This window comes from Diplotaxodon limnothrissa, linkage group LG23, assembly GCF_057381915.1.
Source record: "Diplotaxodon limnothrissa isolate DT_005_m linkage group LG23, D_limnothrissa_male_GT1.1, whole genome shotgun sequence".
Taxonomy (NCBI): domain Eukaryota; kingdom Metazoa; phylum Chordata; class Actinopteri; order Cichliformes; family Cichlidae; genus Diplotaxodon; species Diplotaxodon limnothrissa.
In genome coordinates, this window is record NC_140617.1 from 9,655,516 (window position 1) to 9,681,590 (window position 26,075).

The 26,075-nt window shown below is 40.0% G+C and overlaps 1 protein-coding gene across 1 annotated transcript; it reads right to left on the bottom strand.

Annotated features, from left to right (window-relative positions):
* Positions 1–4,324: 4,324 nt before the first annotated feature.
* LOC146607545 (sex comb on midleg-like protein 2) lies at positions 4,325–25,748 on the bottom strand. The gene is made up of 15 exons (XM_085348015.1): positions 25,638–25,748; positions 23,027–23,139; positions 22,530–22,559; positions 20,991–21,061; positions 19,776–20,010; positions 18,663–18,751; positions 18,329–18,572; positions 13,585–13,850; positions 12,065–12,158; positions 11,776–11,979; positions 11,530–11,691; positions 9,476–9,604; positions 6,851–7,072; positions 5,835–5,998; positions 4,325–5,129 (listed from the first exon to the last, which is right to left on the bottom strand). The coding sequence occupies exons 2-15, from the start codon at positions 23,046–23,048 to the stop codon at positions 5,004–5,006; spliced, it is 2,058 nt and encodes a 685-aa protein (XP_085204141.1). The 5' UTR covers positions 23,049–23,139; positions 25,638–25,748; the 3' UTR covers positions 4,325–5,003.
* Positions 25,749–26,075: the final 327 nt, after the last annotated feature.

A 26,075-nucleotide genomic window follows, 5' to 3' on the forward strand; every position in this document is an offset into this window, starting at 1 on the left:
AAACAATACATTTTTTTTATGTTATCTAAGTGTCTTGCATATCATAATCTTAGTAACAAAAGACCGCAGGAGGTCCGAAAATGATGTACCGGGAGTTTGCTGTTCTCACCGGCTCTAGCGAGCCTAGCTGATCCCCGGCTAGCTATCGAGCTGGTGGGTAACAGACTTCTGTGAAAACGTCAGAGCACTTTTGCAAATATGTGATATTTTGATAAACCGAGCAGATATTTGACGTTTACACAGCTACATTCTCACCTGAAAATATGTTAAAAGTTTATTTTGTGACCCAGAAAGAGTAATAGGAGTCATATTAAAACTAAGCAGCTGCCGCCATTGTTGGAAACTGGAATTGGCTGGGCCGCGCTATGAATTCTGGGATAGGTTGGGCCACGAAGGATACACCCGACCCATCCTTCACATTCGGGGGGAATGAAGGACTGCATTTGGAGCAGCCTTCGAATTGGGACAGCCTTTGTCACCTGGCTTTGACATAATTGGTCTACAAATGCGGTCTCCGAAGGATGTGGCCTAGGTTTTGGGACACAGCTTGTATATGAAAAATGGACTTAGCCACCATGACAGTGACATCTACATTTTGATGCCTTCACTTGAGTATTTTGGCTACAATCATTTTCATTTTTGTGGAGCCACATTTTAATATTTTCAGGTGAGAGGGTGGAGCTCTAAAATATTAGGTAACGTTAGCTATATCTGCTAATTAGCAGGAATTAGCTGAAAGTGTAAAGACAGTGCAGTTGCTCTATTGTTCACTTGAAGCTGTCTCCAATCATCTCCCTAGGCTTAAATCTTAAATTTACAGCTTGTTCTTCTGGTTGAAAAATGTAACATGGTTGTGGCCAAACGTGGGTAATGTTAAAGTTTCTAAATATGGAGCCTAGAAGCCAATGGGGGACGTCAAGATCGCTATGAAAAGGCACAGTTGTTATGAAGGTGGAAGCTGGCTAAAGAGACCAAAACTGCTTTGTGTACAACTATGTAAACGTGTTTATTTCTGCTGTATAGTTGGGCATTTTAACAGTCTGTGGAGACTGACTCAGTTATGGAGAGAGCCTCAAATGGCCAGTTTAGGAACTGCAGTGTTTGATACAGCTTGCTTGTTTCAGCCAGTGGATAAACTGCAGGAGCTCCACCAAGGCAGAGTATAAGATACATCAGGATTATTTTGAGCTGTGAATTATGCAAAGTTGCTTTTAAAACCATGTAGCTGGAAATGAGGAGAATAGGTCCCCTTTAAGTGAATCTGAGGGGAGGTTTGCTATTGATTAAATCAGCTGTGAAGCAGAGCTGAAACTGTAGGGAAAAGCTGCCGTTAAGAAGAAATAATGACCAATTTCTTGGCTTCAGTGAGAGAGAATTCTGTTTGTGTATGTGTTAACTGTGTGATTAGTTTATTAGAACCAGTATTGATGAAAATCCACCCATTTTCAATCGTGTAAACATCTGTTCCAAGTGGTTTAAGTGTCTTTTTTTGTTGTTGTTTTTTTTAATTGTTTTTTTGAGCATGGTAATTTTCTGTCCCAGAGTTGTGAATGTGGATCATATGTTGAGTGCACTTTGTCATAGTTAGAGGCTGTCCTACCTATTATTCTCCCCAAACTGCATTGCCCCTCTTTTGATTGCAAGAGTTATGTAAATCTGTGAATTACAGGCCAAGAATTAATAACAGCCATATGCAGACTGTCTAGTTGAACAGAGATGGAAAAAATCTTGATGCTCTCCTTCCTTTTTTTTTTTTTTGGAAACCAGTTTTTTATTTATATCTGTGTACTTTAGCAGTCTCAGCACATCTTAACTCATGCCTGCAGTCCTTTAAACAGAGCTCTTTGGTTTAGTAGTTTGACCTGATCACTCTAGTTATATAGTAACATCTCTAATTTATTACTTGTGCAACTTTTATTTATACAGCGTGTTTATATAATGAGTGATCAGTTAGGAGGTAAAGAGTGAATTGATATTGTAATACAGCCGAAGCACCTTTTTGCTTCTGACAGCAGATTTATTAAAAGGTCATCATTTGAAATGTGGTGGGAGATAAATGTTTGCTTACTGTACAGTATGTGTACTTTTTTATATGGAAGTGAACTAAAATCTTCAATTCTGAATCGTTTGCCTGAGTTTTCTTTTTTTTAAAAGAAGTTGCAGTCTAAAAGGTTTGTGGTTTCTTGGTGGAAATGGTTTGATATCGGAGGACAACACACTCTGTCATGCAGACGGAGAAGGTAACTGGTAAGTGTACAAACAAAGATGTTTAAATATTTAATTCAATGAGTTTGTCATTGCTTTATCCTTGCTCTTTGTACATGTGGTTTGAATCAAAATGATTTGGTCTCAGACTGGGTTTTAATCCTATCAAATGTCAGTTACGGTCTACAGTTGTGGATCCCCCATTTTTATCTGATCTACTGCCAAAGTCCTGTCAGATGGATCTCATATTCAAATGTTTTCATTTGAACTTTAAAATTTATGTTCACCAGTTAAAGTTAGCGGCTAATAAACTGTCACAACTTTTACTTTTATGGCTATATTTATTATATTTAGTGCAATAATTTTTTTTAATTTAATTTTTTTTTTTAGCCAGTAGTGAAGTTTGCTTGAAGAATGTAATTTATTTAACTGTTAATTATTGCTCTTAGCTAATAGTATTTTTTTTTTTTTACATTTCTTTATTTTTTCAGACTTTCATACTGTTAGCTAATAGTTTTTACAACTAGCAGTAGTTTTAGCTTATATGTTTGAAGTATTTATTCATAATTTGAACTAGATACTTCAAACCTTGATCAGTGTCAGTTTAAAGAATTAAATAATTAAAAATAGTATTTTAATTACTTCCAACTGTTGATTTATACATTTAACTAATAAAGCTGCTAGCAAAACATTTAGATTTCAAAATTATGAACAAAGTTTAAATATATGTGTGTTAAGATTTGGTTGTGCTTCAAAGTATTTTGTTTTCTCTTTCAACTTTTAGTGTTAAGAATTGAAGTTGTTAGCAATGCCTTTAGGTTATATTTTTTACTTGTTTAATCTTACAGAGAATGTGATGATTTCATGGATATTTAAAGTAAGCACTGAGAGAAATTTAGTAATGGCAACATATTAAAAGAACAATATGTCTTATATATAATACATTTATATATACAGTGTCAAAGAAACCTGTCTTTGAGTGAAGATTTAAGGTGACAGGAAATATAAATAAATGCAGCTTGAATCTTTACTGAAGCTCAGTATTTGAAACAGTTTATTCGCTGCTGTAATAATTAATGATTGAAATAATAACTTTAATATTGGCCATATTATATTTACATTACCAAAGTAAGATGACTTTAGTCTCATGAACAACATTAAGTAATTGTTATTTACTAGCTAATCTTAAAATGACTGTTCAGTACAGAAATGAAGCCCAATAATCATGTTTTACAGTCCTGTGGTCTCAGCCTCAGATACTTATCAAATCAAAGTTTGAGGAGTTTATCAATAAAATTACCGAACTATAACATTTTTGTTTTAAATACACAAATTCTCACTTTCCTGAATTTTTAAAACATTTTCCTAAATCAGCAAAACTGACAGCGAGCTTTTATATGTGATCCTGGTTAATCAGATGAAAAAGTCAGTAACAACACATCTTTTTGTTTTTGACAGGTTTATAGAAAAGAAGAGAAAATACACAACATCATAAACACATTGTTTATCTGGTGTGATGACTTGTAATGGACAAGTGATGCAACACTTTTTTCAAGTAGTTTAAAGAAGATGCAAGAAGGGAAAGAAATCAACAGCACTTGGATCATGTGTTGACTATTTATATGGCACAAGTCTTTAAGTAAGGGAAGAGGGTAACAGGAAGTATATTATAAACAGTATGCTACAAAATCTTGTACTAACAAAGATCACATAAACCTGAGAAATATTGTAGGTAAAGCAAGGCAGAGTTTAGTACTGGGAGTATTTGAACTAAAAGCACTGCGTTAACTATTAAAAAGAAGAACCCCCATCCCTCTTTATCTTCACATTTCTAACTTATTTCCTTAAAATATTACGTTTCTACAAAATGTACATTCTGTCGCTGATATTCATGGTTAAACCCATAAAACTGTACACATCTGTTTTCATTGCTAACAGTGATTGTAATGGTCGAAAGTGACAACACTGAGGTCGGACCGATGAGCTTAAATGACACGACTGATAAAAATATTAAGTCAAACTTAACAAAGAAAGCCCTTAGAAATGTCCGATTTGCACTTCCTAAACATTCCCATCCGTTGAAATTGATAAACCCTCAACTGGCGTGTGCTTGGGATGCAGACGGTTTGGAGACCACCGAGAATGCCTTGCAGCAGGAGCTGATTCTGCCAGACACTCGTGGGAAACATCAGAATATAACATAATCGCCTTGACGCCGACAAAGTTCAAGGCAAAGAAAGCTCGTGTGAAAGAAGTGGAAAGGGTTCATATTCTTCAGGCAGGCAGATAAACCGCTATACATGATAAAAAATAAAATAAAAATAGCATTCAAACCCTGTGGAGGAATATCTGATGGATCTTTTTCTCGGTATACCAACCCTTCCTTATCGATTTAACAATAACAATTGATATAAGAAGAAACATTCACCATCTTTGGGGGATCCAAAACCAGGATCAAAAGATTTCTCCTCCATTTAAAAAAAAAAAAGAAAGAAAGAAAATGTGCGCACATGTGCAATGTAAACACTACGGGGATTATTTTCCTTTGGGATTTCAGAGTCAGCATGTCTATGAGAGCCGAACAGCTTTTTGTTCACTGATGAGGGGATGAGGTAATGTGTCAGCAATGCACGGCACACTTTCTCCACTCGCAAAGTCGGGATGACGTTGTAACATCCATCCGCTCCCTCCAGGTGGAGTCTGGAGTAACATGTAACCCCTGTGTGCCCCATGAGTCAGTATGCAAACGCCGGCTCTCTCGGGGCTTATTGCTCGTGGGTTCTGCCGGGATCTCGTAGTTACAGTTTGCCTTGTTTCAGCCTCTCTATGTGATGGCAGAGCTTCAGTGCGGGCCCCAGTTTCAGACCCATATACTTCATGATCATGTCGCTCCGCAGGAGCATCAGAGCTTTGCCATCAATCTCCTGTGGAAACAGTCACCGGGACTTGTATTAGAAAAACAGAAACACTGTCATTAGCTTAAATAACCATGCAGTAATTTAAAAAAATATATATAATTCCAATTGAAAACAAATATTTTGGGGGTCTTCAGCAGTGAGTTAGGCCCCAGTTGTGGGGTTTTTATGCTGAAAGTGCATCTCGCTGCTCTGCCTCCAACCCAGAAAGTCTGCTGGGTGCACAGTGTGTTAGATAAAGACCCAGGTGACACTGCCTTCACAATCAGACACAATATCTGTCAAAGGTTTTAATAAATGAATAGGAGAGTGTGCCCAAACCTTTCACTTTATCAGATTGTTGTAACAGCTGGAGTAAAATGAGGTTCATAACTGAACATAACCATGACCATCTTTTCACAGGTAAAACGATGGAAACCTCGAGGCTTATTCTAGATCTTGTTAAATTAAGGCCATCTTTATCATCTTAGCCTGAGCTGCCTTAAATAGAGTGTTTGCAAAGTTTCCTTTCAGATTTAGATCACAGACGATAGAAAACGGGCTTATTGCCGCCATCTGTGGGTAGTTGAAGATGTGCGATTGAATGAAACTGGAGAAGAAGGAGAAAAAGCAATGAAATTACAGACTTCCTTTCAAGATGGTTCTCCACAAACGAGCTCCAGAGTAAAAATGAATACAAACAATGAAAATCGGATAAATTTTTCATTAACTTACATGTTTTCTGAAGAGCTCAGCATGAGGTGCCAAAGCTGTGGGGTCGGCGTCCCTGACGAACTGCATCACCTCTTCGATGGACCAGGAGGAGGGGTTTTTGCTGGGGAACTGCAGACTCTCCCTCTCAGACGCCAGAGCCTCGGGACCTGTGGTGGAGCTGGCAGCTGCACAAAACATTGAAATGGAATTAATTTCTTCTCATGTTCAAACTCCAGTAGCAAATTACAGAGTGACTGGCAGGTTACGTTCATCTGGAACTCTCATGTCTGATTTCCATCTCAGAAAGCTGGAGCTGCCCCACTGACACAACGATCCAAGACAGCGGCAGTTTTAATCTGTAGCTACTGTTGTTTATTTGTAACTCACAAATATTAAATAAGCTATCCACAAACCGCTGATCAGGCTCCATCAAAAGAAAAACCTTTTATGTGGTATTGCTAGTGATGCACAAATGACCATAATAAGAATCAAATCCTCTGAGCCTCCTAGTTGATGAACCGTTGGTAACAAGTTGTTGTGTTTATTATGTTGGCCAAAACATGCTGGGGTCATGCACAGCTGGAGCTTCAACCTCGTACAACAGCTCACAGTCTGCTAATGTGAAAAAAAACAAAACAACAACAACAACAACAACAACAACAACAACAACAAAAAACCCAAAACAAACTATTTGGAGGTCAAAGTGAGAGAAACAAAAATAAGCATGTTTTATTTTCATGCCTGTTTTGTCTGTGATAGTTTCCCCTATTTACTCATTTGGTATAGTAACTTCATTAACACATGGATCACTTAGGATCTGACTTTAACTTCATCAGTGGGGACTACCCATCACGCACTGCTCGCCACTATGGTGAAGTTCATGTCTGAACCATTGGAGAACAGCTGATTACAACTTTATAAGTACATGATTCATTTATGATTTATGTAGATTTGCAGCAGAGCACCTTTTATATTGTGTTATTTAAAAGTCTTTTGAAAACACAGGTGTATCTGACACACACAAGCTCTCTCTCTACCTTCGACTCTTCTGAGGGGTTGTGTGGAGCTCATTTCTGCAGGGTTAGATGAAAGGCGGCGCATCGGTGTGCTGCTGCTGTGATGGTAGAGGCTGCTGGCCTGGGAGTGGTACTCCGAGAAACTCCGCATAGTCTGGGGTCGCGGGGTCATGGAGTTGGAGGCGGAGTCCATGTAGCGCTGCTCCTTTATTAAGCCGTTCTCTTCATGGGGCAGAGTCTCTGCTGGAAAGAGAAACAACATGCACAACTTTAAAATGTCATTTTAGACAGAAAGAACACACACAGAATTGTGAATTTGCAGATCAGCGTCTGTAAAAGTAATCCCTGTGAGTCAAAAGCTCAGGGTTCAGAGACGTCTAAACGTCCACAGTTTTTTCTACTTTTGGCTCAGTATGAGGTCATACAGTGGATCTCTTTTATATGGTCATCTTAGGCGCACAGATCTGGCTGCACAGTCATTGCGCGCACTGCTTGCTTAATTTTGTTTCTCTACACGTTTTAAGATGCCGCAGACACGTCCAGACGCCTTCCTGACCGCTCCGCAGGTCACATTTCATTGCGTGTTGTACTTGTATAACTATGCACGTGACAAATAAACAATCTTCAAAGTTCAACGCACAAATCGTAGCAAAAACCTAATCAGGGGGGTTAGCCTTGACCGTTGAGGGGCAGCCAATCAGAGGAAAGTTTGCCTCAATCCTTTATCACCCACATATCACCGGCTGCCTGTACCCATTTTGTCATTTTGGTTGTAAAACTAATTTTTCAGGAATTAATGGAATTTTCTTTCTAGCCCAAAATGGCCGAGTTAAAGTAATGTGAAGCACAGATGGTAAGATCAGTGTTGCCAACTTAGTGACTTTGTCGCTATATTTAGCGAGTTTTCAGACCCCCTTAGTGACTTCTTTTCTAAAAAGAGACTAGCGACAAATCTGGCGACTTTCTCTGGTGTTATTGGAGACTTATTTATGACGGCTTTTTGACGTGAAAGTGCGTATCGCTCTTACTCTCAACAAGCAGCGGTGCTGCGGTGGGAACCTCGCCCGTGCCAAAGCGCTTACGGGCGGAGGATAGTCCTCCCCCAGCTGCTATCAGGGCAGGAGATGTTCACACCTATGCGTCCAAGCGGCAAATGAATCGCGCATGAGCGAAGCCGCAGCTCTCGCACTGACTGTAACGGAGTCAGTTCTTCTTTTACTGTTATGATGTTTTGTGGATCACAAGGTTTAAAACTACTTATAAACACACAAACACACACAGTAACTCCACTAGAGTGCCTATTTCGGGTCACTTTTTTCTTGGTCCAAGCCCGGATAAAGGAGGAGGATTGGAATTGTGACATTACAAAAAAAAAAAAAGAAGCAATAATTGGTAAAAGAAATTTTATTTATAGTTCTAAAATCTTTCGAAATGCATTTAGGACGTTTTTTTTACTCACTTTATGTCTTTTCCACGATGTTATTTCTCTCTCCTACAACATAGGTTACAATTACATTAGCATGACCAATTATGCAAATTAGGCGATGACATCATTTAGCGATTTCTAGCGACTTTTAGGACAGCCAATAGCGATTTTCCTTACTGAGGAGTTGGCAACACTGGGTAAGATCGAGGTGGAGCTGATTTTTCTGATTGCGTTCAGACAGTAGTAGCTTGCGAGTGCTATGCACTACCACAATACACTCTATTTCTGTAAAGCTCGTCTTCTCTTCTTTCCAAAACCATTTGAATTTTCTCTTTATCATATTTTTCTCTTTAACGGTGACTGAGTAACGATCAATTAACAAGTGTTTGTGAAATGGGCCCACTGACAGCAAAGTATTCTAGCTGGGTTCAAGAATAAAAATAAAGAAGTGGAAATGAGGATAATAGCCCCCTCCCGTAAGCTGAAACAAGCCCAAACAGGCACTCCTAACCACATTAATATCTTAGCAGGCTCTAATTAAACACTGAGATTATGACTGTTTTCCTGGGCTTTGCACTCTTTATCTGCTTTTAATGAGGAAGTGTACTGTGCAGCAGTAACAGAGCTAACAACAGCAGAGCTATGGGTCACAATAGAGTGAAGCTACAGTGCTGATGTATTCAGATTCAGGCAGTGAGGACAGTGATTCAGTAACGTCACTTTACTGGGATGATTTCTAATTGTTTGTGCACTGAAGACTTCCCAGTCTGGGAACACTGGGACAGCTAAGTGAGCTCAACCAGCTCTGTTTGACAGGACCAGAATCACGCAAAGCTAGCCTAGCAGAGACCAAGAATAAGCATACAGAGTCAAAAATGTGTGCTTACCGATTACAAAAAAAATAAAAAAATATTTTATACAAGGTTGCGTTTTTCCACAAATTAAGGTTTCTGAATAATTTTAATTGGCTGCCATTTTCAAAAATAACTACATTACATCCTGATGTCAGCTGGTTATGACGTCACTCTGGTGTCAAAGGGCATTTTAATGAAAAAACTGATTTAGGTGTGAACTTGAAAATGAAATCAGCTTGAGGCGTTGCCCACCATCACACAAATCTGATATCATGAAAACTGAACAGTAGACTGCTAACAAACAGACAAACGTAACAGATTACATAATCCCGCTCTTCGGGATAAGATCCGTAAGGAAAGCTGTACCTTCTGAAGGATGAGCTTCAGCACGTAAATGTTTAGGAGACAGCGGCGCTGCATACGGTGGAGAGACTCCAGAGAGACTTCGTTTACTCCCTCTTGCCAGTGATGGCGCGTCCATCACCTCTTCTTTCACTGAAACACAGAAACTCACTTTAACTCACACCAGTGGTTTGTGTATAAATTACACCACCACACAAGCTCAAATATCAGTAAAAAGATGACTGTGTGGCTTCTGAGATGTCTTTAGTTCTCAGTTTGATTGCGCTGTCAGATTTTATCTACAGCCTAGTTGCACAATCTGGATCTAACAAGACACCTGCCATTTTTATTCCAAGAGTGTCGTCACTCCACTAGCCTACATGCTTCATTGCCTGATCAGATTCTTTCACACAATCCTAACAAACACTCTTAGTCCATCTGTTTGAGATCCATCTTTTGAAGAGGGCCAAATTTCTCTCAGGAGGGATCTTTGGGTTCCAAGAGCCTCTTTAGCTTTCTTGGAACCATGTTAGTGTTAGCCAGCTCCTCCCAACAGATGACGCACTCGAACTAACGGCTGTTGGCATCCCCACTCCAGCTGAAACCACACAACCGGTTACTACTGACTGTTAGTCAATCGTTAGGTGGTAGGTCCTCTGCACTGGTAGATAGTTGTGGTTTGAGCCACACAAGAAAGCAATCAGGATTTTCCCCCAATTTTTTAATCTCACTGCAGTCAGTCAGCAGCTTTGATGTGTCATGCTCTCATTATTCCCACCATCCAGCAGCTGCACAAACTAAACAGGGTTAAGGAGGATTTTTTAGCAGTGGAAATGAGTCCAAAGTTGTGATATACGACTGTATACATGGACATTCCTCACAGCATACCACTTAATCTTAGACCTCAACTACTGTATGTGCAAAAACTACAGGACCACACAGGACAGAATCTATATTTCATGTTCTTTACACAGGTGAAATAAATCCCAGAGCACTACATCTGTGGCTGTAGGATTCTTTGAGATGCTCTCACCTTTCTGTGACAGGAACAGAAACTTACACCACCTTCATTTAGATGTGCTAAGAGTTTGTCCGTCACGTTCCACTTTTTTCAACAATGGCGAATTCAAAATTCCACATTTCATTTTATATCTGAGAAAGTTTAAAGATAATCACACAGAACTCTCGCTTTTTTTAATGGATGTGTGGAGTTTCTTCTTCCAGATTATTGCAACATTTTTCTTTGTGGTGCAAATGAGACGTTACTCTTGCGTTACTGCTGGTTTAAAATGCAGCAGTCTGGTTTCTTACTGGTTTTAGTAGTAAGGCAGGGCAGGGATAGCTCAGTAGGTAGAGTGGCGGCCCCATGATCGGAAGGTCGGGGGTTCGATTCCCCTGAACAGCTACCCTGAGGTGCCCCTGAGCAAGGTACCGTCCCCACACACTGCTCCCCGGGCGCCCAATGGCTGCCCACTGCTTCACTAAGTGAATGGGTTAAATGCAGAGAGGGATTTTCCCCACGGGGACCAATAAAGTACACCTTCTTCTTCTTAGTATTCCATCACCCTGATCCTGGCTTCTCTACCTTTCTCTAGACAGCAGAAACGTTGACCCCATATTGTTGCCCGTTCGTAGCATTAGATCATCAGGTTAGGTCTTCCTGCTGCTTCCAAAGTCCAGGATTAAATACGAAGATGATCAACCTTTTGCATTAGAAGCCCTTGATTGTTGAACAACCTGCCTGAGGGGGATGTGGCCCACTGACATCCCTTCTTTTACTAAACTTCCTTTTATGTAACATCTTCTTCTTATCATCCTCCATCACTTCATATCATTTTGTAATGTCCTTGAAAGTTTCACTTCTGAAAATTTCCTTGGGTATATTTTCTGTTATAGCTGATGGAGTTTTGTCTTTATATTTTTCCTCTGTTCTAAATTTTTCATTTTAAGCTGGATTTGTTTGCCCTTGTGTCTCTTTTTATTTGAATTTACCATCCTTGTTTTGCTGGTTTGTCAAAGTATTCTGTAAAAGCAATTTGTAAACAGTGCTATTAAAAATAAAAAGTTGCAGGCTTTACCTGATTTCTTCCTCTCGTAAGCCGAGTAGTGGCTGAACGGCTGGCTGCTGAACAGGTTGTCGCACTGCAGATGACGACACATGGTCTCCAGGAAGCGCAGTACAAAGGAAGCACTGGAAGCTGACGGTAGCCTGACCACACGGACTCCACCATCTGTTCTCACTGTGGTGATGAGAACATGTTTTAGTATTCTATCAATCATCATGCACGGCTGCCTAAGGTGACAATAACAGAACAACTTTATACCTTTGACGACCTCCCCTCCGCCCGAGTCATTCTGCAGAGCGCTGAGCAGGACTTTAGGCTGGTATGCACAGTCTATACATGACTGGACGACCTGCTGGAGCACAGAGTTCACTGGACCTGGTCCAAAGTGGTCAGGTAGATGCTGCATCTGCTTCCTGTCCAGGTGGGGTCCGCAGTTTCCGTGCTTATTAACGTACACACACACTGAAACAACGCAGACACACTGAACTAATCAGACATTCAAATGAGAGCTTTCATTCTGTGCACCAGTAGAGCCGTTAGCGTTTACCTGTCGAAACCACTGAGTTTAGGTTGGCAGGACTTTCCTGTGGCACCTGGATGCTCGGCAGCTGTGTGGAGCCTTGGATCATTTTGGGCTTTCTCTGAAAAACAGATGTTTATAAACAATTTAACAATAAGGAATGTTAAAGTAAAGCTAATTCTTAGTTCTGGGTGTATATGTGTGCTAGGGCAGTAATTATAACCTTGATTAAAGAATTTTAAAAAAAAAAGTTATGAGGGTAGTGTCTGCATTATGGCTGTAAGTCTGACAAAAATGGTTAAATGTCTTAGATACATGCCCTCCTTTGCAGTGTTTACATCTTTCAGAGCCACGTTTGAAAATCCTGCTCTCACTGAAATAAACTGGGTAGAAAAGTGCACCACTGTGAGTGAAAAGGGGGTGCACCTGATGCATTACACAATAAAACATTAAAGTGATGACATGCTGCTGTAAGCTTTAAGCTCGGTTAAAGCAATGCTCAGTGTTTAAAGGTTTCACAGTGTGGACACATTACAGGCAGATTCTGAAGAGCTTTGTTTTCTTTTTATGGAAGCATACTTCCACCTTTCCAGGCTCTCATTACAAATCAAAATGTAATCTGCAAACAATCATAGTCCAAGGAGCCAATCACAACTGCAGTTGCATTTGGTCCATTTTACAGAAATCATAATCACCACAGTTACCAGCTCAGCACACAGACCTGGAAAAACTGAAGCAATTTTGATGTGTAACTTTGTCAGGACACGCAGTTTAAAAGAACATTGGGGTTTTTCATGAAATTATTCAAAGATGTAACTAATGCCCTACAACATCAACTGCTTGCTGTTTAACCACATTGTTTGGAAAATAGGAAACAAAACTCCCCGATACTGTTGTTGGGTAGTACTGTTTTCTTGAGCTTGTTGCCTAGAAAAAAAAAAGGAATTTTTGCCACATTTTCAGTGTCGTTTTCATTTCAGGACTGCTGCGGTTGTACGGCAGTTTTCCCAGTTGTTGCATCTATTTTGTGCCTGTGAAAATGAAGCCATTATTGGCGTTCATTGATGATTGTGGACAATCGCTTTCTCATTCCAACATGGATACATTGACTGGATTTCAGTCGAGCATATAACGCTGGTAAGTCCCTCAATCAGAAGATGTTTTGGACTGTGATAAACGGTTTTAGAATCTTCAGGGTCAGAAAAGTGAAAAAAGCAACAATTTGAACATTTCGGATCATTGTCCATAGTTCTGGCATGAAGCATGTTTTAGTTAGTATGATTCAGATATAATGATAATGACAAAGCCCAAAAACAAAAAGGATTTAGTGATAGTTGAACTGACGTAGCTTGTGTATTAATTTTGTGCTAATCAAGCATGTTTTCCTAAACTAGAAGATGATACCTTTCAAATTGAATTGTCATACATGAGTTTTTGCCCACTAATTGTTCTCTTATAGGCTTTTGTATTTGGGTGTGCTGTAAAAGGGAAAATTTAATAAAAATGTGTGGCTGATAACAGATTAAACAGTCAAAGCTGGGCCTCACCTTGCTTCCCGGTTTGGGTCCTCTCTTCTTGTGAACTCGGGGTACCAGCTGTGTGTTTTCAGGTACAGACCCATTTTGGGCCGCGGCTGCCTCGGCCACCGCTTTGAGGAGAGCGATGGTCTCGCTTTTGGGCCGACGGCCTCTGACCCCCTTCCTGACCGGCAAAGGGGGCAGAGGATTGGGGAGTCTGTAGGGGGACTGCATGGATCGCCGACTCGGTTTAGAGGGCGACGAGGGAAGAATCTGCAGGTGCTTCGGCAGAGTAACTGCAAGAAAAACAAATGGAGTCAATGAAAATATGTCCTTGGAATAAAACGTGCATAAAAATGTAAAAATAGGATATTAAAAAAACAAAACGAAAGCAAAACAGATGACATGCAGGTCATGCATATGGACAGGGTTGTCAAAGGGTGTCCCTCAGGTCCCTCGGGTCAGCGCTCAAACACTACAAAAATACCTTACTGCTGCCTCCAGTACCCTCTGGACCCTGAACTGGCTCCCAGTCAAATAAATAGGAACTCATGCTGAATGTTTTTTTTTTTTAATTTAAAAAATAAATAAATTTAAAAAAAAAATATTCTGGGTGCCAGCCTAGGATAGGATAGCATAATGTTACTGAAAATGACACAGGGAGCGCCCCAAATCAAAATAATATTGTGTATCATTCGAACAGAAGCCAGTTTTAAACAAAGTGTTTTTGGATCCATACAAAAAATTTCACCAAGTGAAAGTTTCATGAAATGCTGTAATCTTTGCAGTTTTTGTGTTTCTCTAACCAACAGCACAGACACAACAGCTAATAAGCTACAAAGCCAGAATGACCAGTTCACAGGTTTTGGTGGGTGTTTATATGTGCAGTGATTTCTGTTTCCCTTCTTCTAAACTCTCAACATACTGGAAAAAACAAAACAAACAAAAAAAAAACTACCACATACCCACACAAAGCAACAGCCCATGTATCCAACAAGTAAATACTTGTGTTTGTGTGTGTGCTAAAGAATACCTAACAATAGCAACGTGCAGAGAAACAAGTGATAAAAATGCTTTTCAAGGTTCTACACAGACCAAATAGTGGTAGGGAAAGACTTTTTCCAGCTTTTAAAGTAGTCTCAGGGCTCATGTATGACACAGAAAACTAAAGAGGGCTTTAAGTCTTTCATCTGTTCTGTGGTTAATAATCTTATCCACTATATAAGGAGTGCTGGTGCAGTAGAGACTACACTGAGCAGCTTTTATGTAAACATATATTCTTCCATGTAAACAGGTACGTAGTGAAGAATATAAATCCCATTCCTCCTCCTCTTTCCTGCTGCTGCTTTCCTCCCTTCCCACTTGTAATTCTGTCCGTTTCATCCCAGCCACCCTAACAGACACGCACACAAACGTAACAGGCCTCCATACTGATCTGCAGCTTCACACACAATACACCGCTCGTCTCCTACGACTGTTGGCTCGGGGCTTCTGACGCTCTCAGAAGCGTCAGAAGCCCCGAGCCTGCGGCTAAGTTCTCATTTCTGAACTTAGCTGCAGTCTACAAAGAGGACCACGTCAAAAAGTAGACATTAAGATGATATAGCAGCGCCGTAGAAAGGAAATCGATCCAGATTGAGCATGTTGTGTGTGAAGCAACAAACTCACAATCAGAGGCAGTGCAGGACTACCGGTCTACTTCTTATTAATCCAACTGTAAAAACAATGGCTGTGGAGCATTTCCTGTCACCAGCTCTGCATGTTGAAGTCAGGAATGAGGGAAACTGAGGACTTGTTGACGGGCAAATCATCCCAGATAATCCTCCTTTCTAACTTAAATATTTGCCACAATTTACAAAACGACCTTCATGTTTCATGTTTTATTTAATATGAGCTAAAACCAGCAGCTGACACCAGAAAGTTATCAGGAAAGTTCCCTGCAGTCACAGATTGACCACTTTCTACAGCCAGAGGAGTTACAGCCTGCTGGCCATTGGAGAAAGTGCAGGTTTTAGGCGTTGGCCAGAAGCTCCGTAATAAATGGGAGCATGCAGATTGTTCAATGGTTCTTTAAAAATTAAAATAATTATTTAAAACAGCTTGTAGACAAAAAGTCAGTTTAGTTTTTGTAAATACAGTCTCAATTTCAAAGCATTTTAACTGTTCTTACACTGAAGCCAGTTTTATCCATTAACTATCACTGCATGCTGATAGGACGGTTAAGGACTGTGGTGGTTGAAGAAGTGTGAAGATATATGTGAATGTGTGTGTGAATGGGTGAATGACTGAATGTAGTGTAAAGCGCTTTGGGGTCCTTAGGGACTGAGTAAAGCACTATACAAATGCAGGCCATTTACCATATCTTACACCTATCAAAATCCACCCAAAAAATCCACAAACAAAAGCTGTTGGTGCTATGGTTAGCTACAACTTCACAGCATCCCATTAATTCTGGGTGATTTCATAACATTCGCCTATGACACACACAATACACCCCCACCACCCACACACACCCACCCACAAAAAAAGAAGGACATTTCTGTGCTTTATCTGCTTGTCCTCTAGCTAAACTCTGACTTTCCACTTTAATGCCATATGGATTCATTTATAAAGCCTTCCAAGAGTTTAGTGAAGAAATACCCACCGCCTTTGTTTAACAACACAACTGAATAACCACCAAAACCACCAACCCAGCCTAAGATGGCCATAATCACAACCACACAACTGAAATAACAACGGTAAAATGGTAATATTCATCCACTCTCCTCAACCAACATATAAATCAAGTATACCGCTTTGAGGTTTGAGCCTTTCAGCATTACTGCCACATATAGTTGCCACACTTACAGTTTGATTATTTGTTGCATTAATTCCCTTTACTTTTTCTTTTCAGTTACCAATCTGCTGCTCCCTTGTTGAGGGTGGAGCTGTTAATAAGAGGACCAAACCATCCTCTGCAACAGCATGGGGCCAATGGACTTTTTTTGCATGAAATTTAGTGAGTGTTCCTATAGTTTAAACCCTTTTTGTTTAGAATGGTTTGCTCTGCTACTTTATAGTTTGTTTATTTACGTTCTTGTTTTGTACATTTTTAGGTCTATACCTATTTCATATTCTTGTGTACTTCTGATATATATTTTTATTTTCTTGGGTTAAATAAAACCCTTTCTTCACACTCGCCAAATCTGAGCATTAGTTAGGTAGTTTTTGGGTCAAGGCGCGGTGACTGAGTGGGTGAGTTCTGTGGAAGTCTACAGAGAAATCATCAGCCCTGAGCTCTGTAAACACTTTCCTGATGAGTTCATGGGCTCATTTATTTTGTTTCACATTGAATAAAACATTAGGTTCATTTTGTAAAATTACAGTTATTTTAACAGTTAGAAAAGCAAAATAGTTAATCTTGTCTGACAAATCATTAGCCAATCGGCATGTAGTTTTTTTCTTGTCACATTTCAAAAAACCAAGATGGCAATGATGAAAACGCTCATCTCTATGTTTAATGACGGGACTGCACTAATTAACAGGTGAGATCACAGTGGCTCACATCCATCTTTTATAGTGTTTATGGGGACAGCACAGTGAGAACTGCTTGTCTAGCTCAGCTAGTTTGATGGAAAATCTGCTTGGGAGTGTAGTGGGTTAAGCATTTGCCTAACAAGCAAAAGATCCCTGGTTCAATCCTGGAAGAAAGTAGGATTGGGATTGCATTAGGAAGGTCACCAAATCAAACATGTGGAGCAATGCCTTATGAATAAGCAAGCAGCCAAAAGTAGCTGCTTCTTCACTTATGAGTCATTGATCTGGGAAGCTCATCTCACATATATCCGGCAAGCAGCACATTCTGAATAATTTGTACATGTTTCATAGTTTTATTTTTACTGTGCTGTGGTGAGGCAACAGTTAAGAAAGATAGCAAGTTCATTCAATATCCAGCTCTTCTGCCAGTGCAGCGATCAGCTGCAGACATTCCTCTTGAATTGAGTGTAAGGTTGCCACGTATGGAGACAGTTTGATACAGTATGCATTGTGAAGATTGTATATATAGACTGAAAAAGTAAACTTAAGGAACTTCACATGAAGACATGAAACCTATGGGTGGATGTATTCCAGTTTGAGGGAAATACAAATTATCCAATTTTCCAGACAGAAATGGTAAAATGGAGGGTTACTGGAAGATTACATTTTCCAGTAATAAAATGGGAATGTTTGCAGCTGTGCTTTTTAAGCAGTACACCTGTGACTGTGTCCTCTGATTGGTTGGTCCCTGTCACTTGGTGTCACTTGGTGGTTTATATTTTTTCTTTCCTCTCATCTCTCAGAGAGAGGTGGAAGAAGTGTAAAAGACCTTTATATAACTTCTAAGAGCCATAATATCACTCACTGAAATCCATATTAAAATCTATATTCATGCACATATCCAAATCTGTTATTCTTCTAAAATATGTGCATTTATATGTAATGTAATCACACATACAGAGGCAAACCTCAAGCCTTTTCTACTGTGTGCTCAGCACCTGTTAAAAATTACCCTGTGTATATTTTCCTCTGTCAGACTAAGCAACAAGACAACATGATTAATGTTAATTGCGTTTATATTTATCTAACTGTGGGTGTAATTTCCGGGCTGGTGTGTGGGGGAGAGGAGGAGTGTGCTGCAACTAAATGAGCATGAATGAAAGATTGATTACAAACAATAGCATCTGCCTCAAACCGCATTATTTACAGCAGTGAGGAATGCGCAGATGTCTGCTGCCCCCTACAGTCGAAGACTTACCACTGTTGCCGGGTGGCTGAAGGCTGTGCTTAGTGAGGGAGCACCAGCCTACCGGGAAGATGTCTCGGGAGTCGTACTTGCACCAGTAGTCAAAGGCGCCCCGCCAACCGTCAAACATGATGAAGACCTCATCGCCCTTCACTTCTCCAATTGTGGCGGGGCAGATGAGGTACGGGTTCTTCTTGTCCACCGCCTCCAGCTTCATGCCTGGCTTAAAGCTATTCTGAGGGGGTCTTGGTGGTTCCTGGAAATAAAGGCAACGTCCTCATTCGTCATTGCAGCAGCTTTTAAATACTTTATACTTTTTTAAAAGGTTTACAGAGGTAATACAAACCTTTTTAAAGGCTGTTACTGGTGCCATCTCTGCTCCATTTAAGGTTCTCAGCAGAAACATGGGCCAAGAGGAGGCATTCATCCGAAATCCTGAAATGACAGGAATTTAGGCTTAAAACCAAGTTGAACTAATGCAGAAGACAGAAGTTACTGTTATTAGTAGACCTTGTTATTTAGTCAGTGCTGCTTGTTAGGCAGCATTATGGTATGTTCACATCAAAATTCCACACAATCCATCCATCCATACAAATGTTTAGACCTTTCTGCAACCCCTAAATATTTTCCCCGAACAGTCAACGGAAGCACTTCAATGATAGCTGGAAAAAATAACATATTTCCAGAACATACCAGAAAGTCCGAAGATTTCACCCACTTTTCTCCGAGCTCGCTCATTTTCTACTGTCTAAAAGCGAAATTGAATCAAGCAACTCTTGTTCTCCACTTTGTTGCCATCAGTCGAGTCAGCAGCTTGTGGGCTGACAGGCTTTTAAACACAGCAACAAAAGAGTTTGTCTGCATTTTAAATCACGCATTTGAATCATGTTAACTTGTATCTTTGATCTACAGATAGATTATGTATCGAGTGTTTATTAAAATAGACTTTTTTAAAAATACTGTGACGTAAGGCCCTCGTTGTGGGAAGTTTGTTTATTAGGTTTCAGGCGACTCTAAATGCTCAGCATCAGTTTTTTCTACTCTTTAATACTGATGATGTAAATGAGACAGGATATTCCTAAAATAGTCAATTTAGGCACACAGCTCTGTTGCTAAAAAATCTTCTGTTTGTGATGGGTAGCTAAACAGAATACGCACTAAAACAGCTTGTTTCAGACAAAAGATAAACTGGGGGTCTGCACAGAGGCCCAATATGAGCTAAATAAAGATGTACAATATGATGAAAGCAATCCTGTCACCATGTATTTCTATTTTAAAAATATTCCAAACATAATTCTTCACATGTCTGACATTGTCTTGACTTCAGGTTGTAACAAAGTCAAAATAATGATGACATGGGAGTTAAGTCTTCCTTATTGAATAATTTGCAGCTCATGTTGTGTGTATTGTTACTAAAGATAAAATCAAAACCTTGTATGTGCTTCTTTCCAATCCTTACCCAGCGGCGGCTGCAGCATATCTCCATTCTTCTCACAGGTGCCGATAGGCTGGATATCAGAGGAGTCGACTAGTCTCCAGAAGTCATTGCTGTTATCACTGCCGTCCAGACGGAGGCGCAGACGGACCCCAGTAATACCCATCACTGTGGCAATGCAAACTGAGGTGGAGTTGCGTGGGTCGTGAGCTTCAAGCTTCATTCCCACCTTGAAGTCATTGGTAGGTGGGACTCTAACCTGAAGATAACAGAAAAATGTCACGAGTGTGGTTGCTGTAATCACAGCAAACAAACATGTTTTTGAACTCTCTATACAGTCTAACAAAAGCTGTCCCAGTACACCCAGTATGAGGTGTTGGGAGCATAAAAAACAAGTATCCAAATGAAGAGAATTTACTGAATCACTGTCCCTAACTGCCTGAATCCAAATACATCAGCACTGAAACCTCACTCAGTGGTGATCCCACAGCTTTGTTACTAGCTCTGCTGTGATTCACAGTACACTTCCTTGTTAAAACCACATAAAAAGGGTGCAAAACCCACACAAACAATCACAATCGAGGGCTTGTCTAGACCTGTATTTGCTTAGATTCTTAGATTCTACTAAAGTAGCTCTGAATGATTTACAATTCAAAATAATCCTTATTTATCTTACACTAGCCTATCTTACACTTGGTGCAGGCCCTCTGTTTGTCCTGTCTGAAACAATTGATCTGATTGGCAGGTCTAAGCAGCATGTAACTGGGACTGCTGCACTCACACTCAGACAGCCGCGTACCGGTCCAGAGTTCATGCATGAAAACAGTCTTTCAGCCCTTCATCAGACCGTTGAAACATTTAGTCAGTGCACCATTGATGTGACCCAGCTGATTAACATCGGCCAAAGCCATTTATAAACTTCATCTTATTTCCCGATTCCAGTGTCACTCAACGAGGCGATATCCCTTACATTTACATTTTCCTCTAAGACACTGGGTCTATATTCATGCAAATGGACCTCAGCAAATGTTTCACTAGACTAGCTGGGGCTCACTTCCTCCAAGGCTGAAAACTGCAGGTCCAGGTTACTCTGGAATGTTTTCTTGAGAACAACTCCAGAATGATCACAGTTTTTGTTATTTCAAATAAATACATTTGTCAGTAATCCTGCTAACACACAAACCAAACCAGTCACATGACCATGACTTTGGTAGCATTTATAAACTCAGGAGGACATACCTGACGAAAACAGGTTGCTGGTGCTGGTATCGATGATGTTTCCTTGAGATATTCTTCCCAGCTAAAAGCATCTAAAGAGAAACAACGAGAAAGCGATGTGAGAAAGTGAAAGTGTATTTCATCTATTAAATACCGTAATTGTCGGGCTATAAGCCGCTACTTTTTGCACAAGCTTTGAACCCTGCGGCTTTTAGTCAGGTGCGGCTTTTCTATAGATTGTCCATGATTTTTGTCATATCGTAAGACGATTTGTTTTGTTTGTTCCGCTGTTGTACGGCACTACGTTGCCTGGCGGAAGGATCGGGGTTCAAGAGTGGTATGTTGGTCACATGTCCATCCGCCAGGCAACATAGTGCCGTACAAGTAGCGCGAAAAACAAACTTCAAAGTAGCGCTACGCGTTCAGCGGGAGTCGTGGATGACGAGCGGCGATAAACTTGCGAAAAGCAAGTTGTGCTCAACTCCACCGGTGGATTCTGACAGCGTGGAAAAGTGTGAAAACATCCACGATCACCAACGGATTTCGAAGGGCTGGACTGCTGCATGATGAAGAGGAGGACACCGCCACGGCCCTTCAGAGGGTGTTCGACTCCGACACTGACAATGAGGATTTCTTTGGTTTTGAAAGTGACAACGAAGGAAAGAAGCTGAGAGTGGATGACGAAGCCATCCTGATCCTGTTCGTATCCGACACTGGAGAAGAGGACTTTGGTGGTTTTAGAGCGCAGGAAGATGGTGGTGAATGACTGACTTTTCTTCTTGTTAAAGCCGTGTCACTGCACCTGAGCCTAAAAGGTAGTCCGAATCTATTTTTCTGGTGTGCTGTAGGTTATTGTTATGTAATACATTTGTTACTCATTTATGAAGCACAGCACATGTGCAAATATGTACCCATAACTTGTTTTTCAAAATATTAATAAAAGGGGTGTGTCTCCAAACAGCCATCTCTTTCCTGACAATTCCCTTTGTGCATATTCTCTTACATATGATAAGTCAACATTGAAACACCTGCGGCTTTTGGTCAGGTGCAGCTAATGTATGTACAAAACAGGATTTTCCCCTGATTTTAGCTTGTGCGGCTAATATTCAGGTGCGCTTTGTAGTCCGGGAAATACGGTATATCAATTATTAAATATTACAGAAATGAATATCCGTGTGCAAAAGCTTGAAATAAAACAGTTTATCAGTGTGTGAAATGTGACATTATACCATGATTTTAGTCCATCTATACAAGCCACACAACTGAGCTTCTCATTTCTTAAAACACTGAGAACAAAATCTCAATAATGACAAGAAATGAAGAACATCTCTTGTGGATGTTTAGCAGTATGTGATACAAACAAACCTCTCTCTGTTGCAATGGCTTGTCATTAAAAGCTCATGAGGAAGTTACATAAAACAACTATAATCCTGCTCTGATTACATAAATACCTATTAGAGTGCATCTTGTGTTTCATCAACTTCATCATGTCTGAGAGTTAAACACGAGAATGAAGTGAATCCTTTCACAATTTAAAAAAAAAACTTGAAGGGGTCATACCTGATTTCTCTTTTTTGGCTTCTTTCTGATCTAAAAATTACAAAGACAACAAGAAAACCCTTATATCTTACTTCAGGCAATGTAGGCATTACAATACATTTTCCTTATAAATTTAACTTATATTACAAGCTTTAAATTACAGTCTGAACACAGAACATATTCATAATTATGGAATGTAATAGAGTATAGGCACCCTCTGTTAATTATAGCCATTTTATAAACAAAAAAAGTTAATTTTTCTAGGATAAGTGAAGCCCCGATTAATAGAACTGGTTAGAATATGAATTTAGTCACAATATGGGTGGTTTTCCTTTTTGGCTCAAGCCAAAACTTGTTTGGGTGGGCGCCACATACCCTACAATCTGTGTAACAAACATTTACAAACATCTGAGGGAAACTACTACCAGTTTTTTTTTACATTATGAAAAAAACCCCATTTTTTTCCATTTTGTATAAGCACAAGTACCAGCTTCCTCAAACAAATGAAAGGTCCTTGCCTTTTAGCGGCGTTTTCCCCATGGTGACAGATGACCAATGTGGCACTTTTATGGTGATGAACAAGGTGCCAGATGATCAACCGACTTGTTTCCGTATTCTCTGAAAGTTTGTCCTGAAAACACAAAAATGGATCATTTGGGACAGAAACAAGACAGAAACGCCTTAAAAATATTGAAATAACAACAAGGCAATTTGTCCAAAGCAGAACATCCAACTCGAGGGAGTGTTCGAGCTGAAAATTCCAATTGTGAATTTAGGAATTCCAGCTTCCCACTTCAAATGTTACGTAGCATAAGACTCAAAGAGAGGAATAAAAGATGTGCAATTTAGCAAATGAGAAACTGGGATGGACAACTAAAGCCTGACTTATTATACTCCTACATCTATTTGCGCAGGTATTTGGCTACAGAGAGTGAAGTATTATGGGTATTTAAGAAATGCAGACGACTGCCTGCAGACCTCTAAAAAAAACGAATAGAGAAAAAAAACGATGCACCAAACTAGTATCTGGACTGAATATCTGGCAAATATGACATCTTTGTTTTGTGTTAACTTCATTGAGAAGAAGCTAACACAGCATGGAAGAACGGTCAGGTTTGGGGGTCAGGTTTTTACTGTTTGGGAATGGTCCCAGTCTTCCTCAGTGTCAGAGTACCAGGTTATTTATTGATCACAGACAGATATTTGGTATCAGCAGATATCAACATCTATGGTAGTGATATCAGAAAATGAAAATCTTGATCGGTACATCCGTTACAGCAGAATGAAAGAAAACAAAAAAAAACAAACATGAATCCTCCTGATCCTCGAAGCGGTAACGCCACCATTATCAACATGAAGTGACAGATCCGTGTTGGAGTGAGTGAAGGTATTCAGCCATGAAATCAGGGCAATGCAACAGGTAGAGCCCACATGGCACGTATTTCACCTAATGCCTTCTTAAATCTCTACCATCCAATCTAAATTTCTGTGCACCTCAGGTTTGTTGCAGCAGCCTTTTTTGGTGCCGTGATGTTCCCTCTCACTCTCTTACATGATTAGCATATTGACAAATGGTTGTTACTTCTGCTTGATCCATCAGAGATTTCCCCTAATTTGCATAATTTCCAACTGGCTGTAGGGAACTGAAAGGGAATGTTACCTGTTAAGTACAATATGTATTTTAGTACTGAGCAGTTATTAATAATATCCCTGTGCACCTTTAAGGCTGAGACAGACTGGAGGGTGAGACCTTTTCTTTCAGTGCATATTAACTTTAATTATCTTGACCTTTTTTTTACTGCAGCTACTCTGTGGGCACTGACTGTAACAGTATTTGTGAACTGACACAATAAAAGGCTGAAGAGCTTTTGTTCTGAGGTTTCGAGAGTCTGTCTCTGTCTATATTAACCATCCCTGTGTTATTCTTTTAGAGAACTAATGTGCAGATGTTAATTCCAGCTGTTCCTCAGTCTGCTGAAATAATCACAGCAGCTGCTGCTTATGGGTTGGAACAAATTAAACTTCTAAATATTAGCGTTTAGTTCATTATGCTCCTTTTTATGTGAGATCATTTACAATTGTTTACATCTACAGTCATCTCAGAGAGAGAGGAGATGCCAGCATCTGAATAGGGACTCAAATCAGCAGACCTTAAGTTACTAATCAGCATTTAATATGCTAAAAAACCAGTTGATTCTGAGGAGGTCAGGCATGAGCTTATAGTTTTAAAGGAATAGTGGAGATGTCCCTAAAAATAGCCCACATAGTAAAAGTATGAAGATAGGCAAAGGATACTGTGGTTAGCAAAACGGAAATCAACCTTTTTTCGTAAAGTAAAAAACCATCAGAACCTCTTTCGCGTACAGTATTGTGGTTTTCCAGTAATGGGTCACTCCCACGGAGACAGGAAGCCTCGTACAAGGTGGGTTTTTTTTCATGAGGTTCAGCTACAACCGGGCCTGTGGTGGGACAGCCCATACGACACAGTCTGCAACTTTGTGTACATTCCCTCAGTTTCATTCCCAAAACATCTGTAGAATGTAACTAACTCCACCACCAGGAGTCCCGTAAGTTAGTGAGTTTGGTATAAAGAAAGCACAACAGCTGTTCTAGGTCAGCAAATAAAAGCTGCGTGCCCTCCCCTCAAATTTACAGTAGAAACACGGTCTCAGTCATTGAGGTAATATTAGCCACGCTGAATTGCCTATTATAATGACGCTAATAACGCCCCGCCTATGAGCTAAATTAACGTTACATCGACCCAAGAGGTTATTATTCACAACACCTACATTTATAACCTCATAATTACCTACAGCCAGAACTACATTTTCTAATTTTTACTCTCAAATCAGCTGGTTATGTCGCCTCACCCACCAGCCTTTTAATGTTAACTTGGATTGTAACAGCTAGCGAGGCTACATGTCGAGGCAGGAAGGTATAATTTAATTAATTTATCATAACGCCGAGTTTTAAAGTGTTCCATATATGATGTATATATGATATATGATGCATCTCTGCTCTCTGTTGTGTAACATTAACGGTTTCAGGTAATAGTCTAGGCCCAATGTTGACAACTGGAACTGCTTGTATGTTAGCTACCGCTGCTGGCTAATAACTAGGTTGGCTAACCTTAGCGTTAACCCTCTGAGAACAGTTTCTTCCACAGTATCGGAGAGAATCGCACGTAGGCAGGATTGAGAAGCTTCCACGGATAATTTCCCCAAACTCCAACTCATTCATTCTGAAGTATTAACTTACAAGTGCCTTCTTTTTTCGACTGAAGATCCACTTTTTTTCTATTCGTCAGCTGCCATTTTTTCACGAATGTAGTGTATCCTTACACGTACGTAATATATGCCAAAGATTGTGCTGAAAGGAGAGTACAGCTATGACACGGGGACTGACTGCAGGAGGAGTAGTTCAATGGCCAATGAATTCGCTTGCTGCTCACAGTAGTAGCCAATCAGGAAAAGACTCAAATAATTTGTCCAATAAGAATCCGGACTGCATTGGCTGTAGTTTCAGCTTCAAAAAACTTGTATGAGTGATCCACTTCAGCGTTCCTTC

Excerpts from the sequence above, each read along its gene's own strand:
- LOC146607545 (XM_085348015.1), bottom strand. The coding sequence starts at position 23,048 with ATGGGGAAAACGCCGCTAAAAG. Across the intron at positions 18,573-18,662 it reads CAGTAACAGCCTTTAAAAAG|GAACCACCAAGACCCCCTCA; the intron begins GTTTGTATTACC and ends CTTTATTTCCAG. Across the intron at positions 7,073-9,475 it reads TGAAGCTCATCCTTCAGAAG|CAGAGACTCTGCCCCATGAA; the intron begins GTACAGCTTTCC and ends TTCTCTTTCCAG.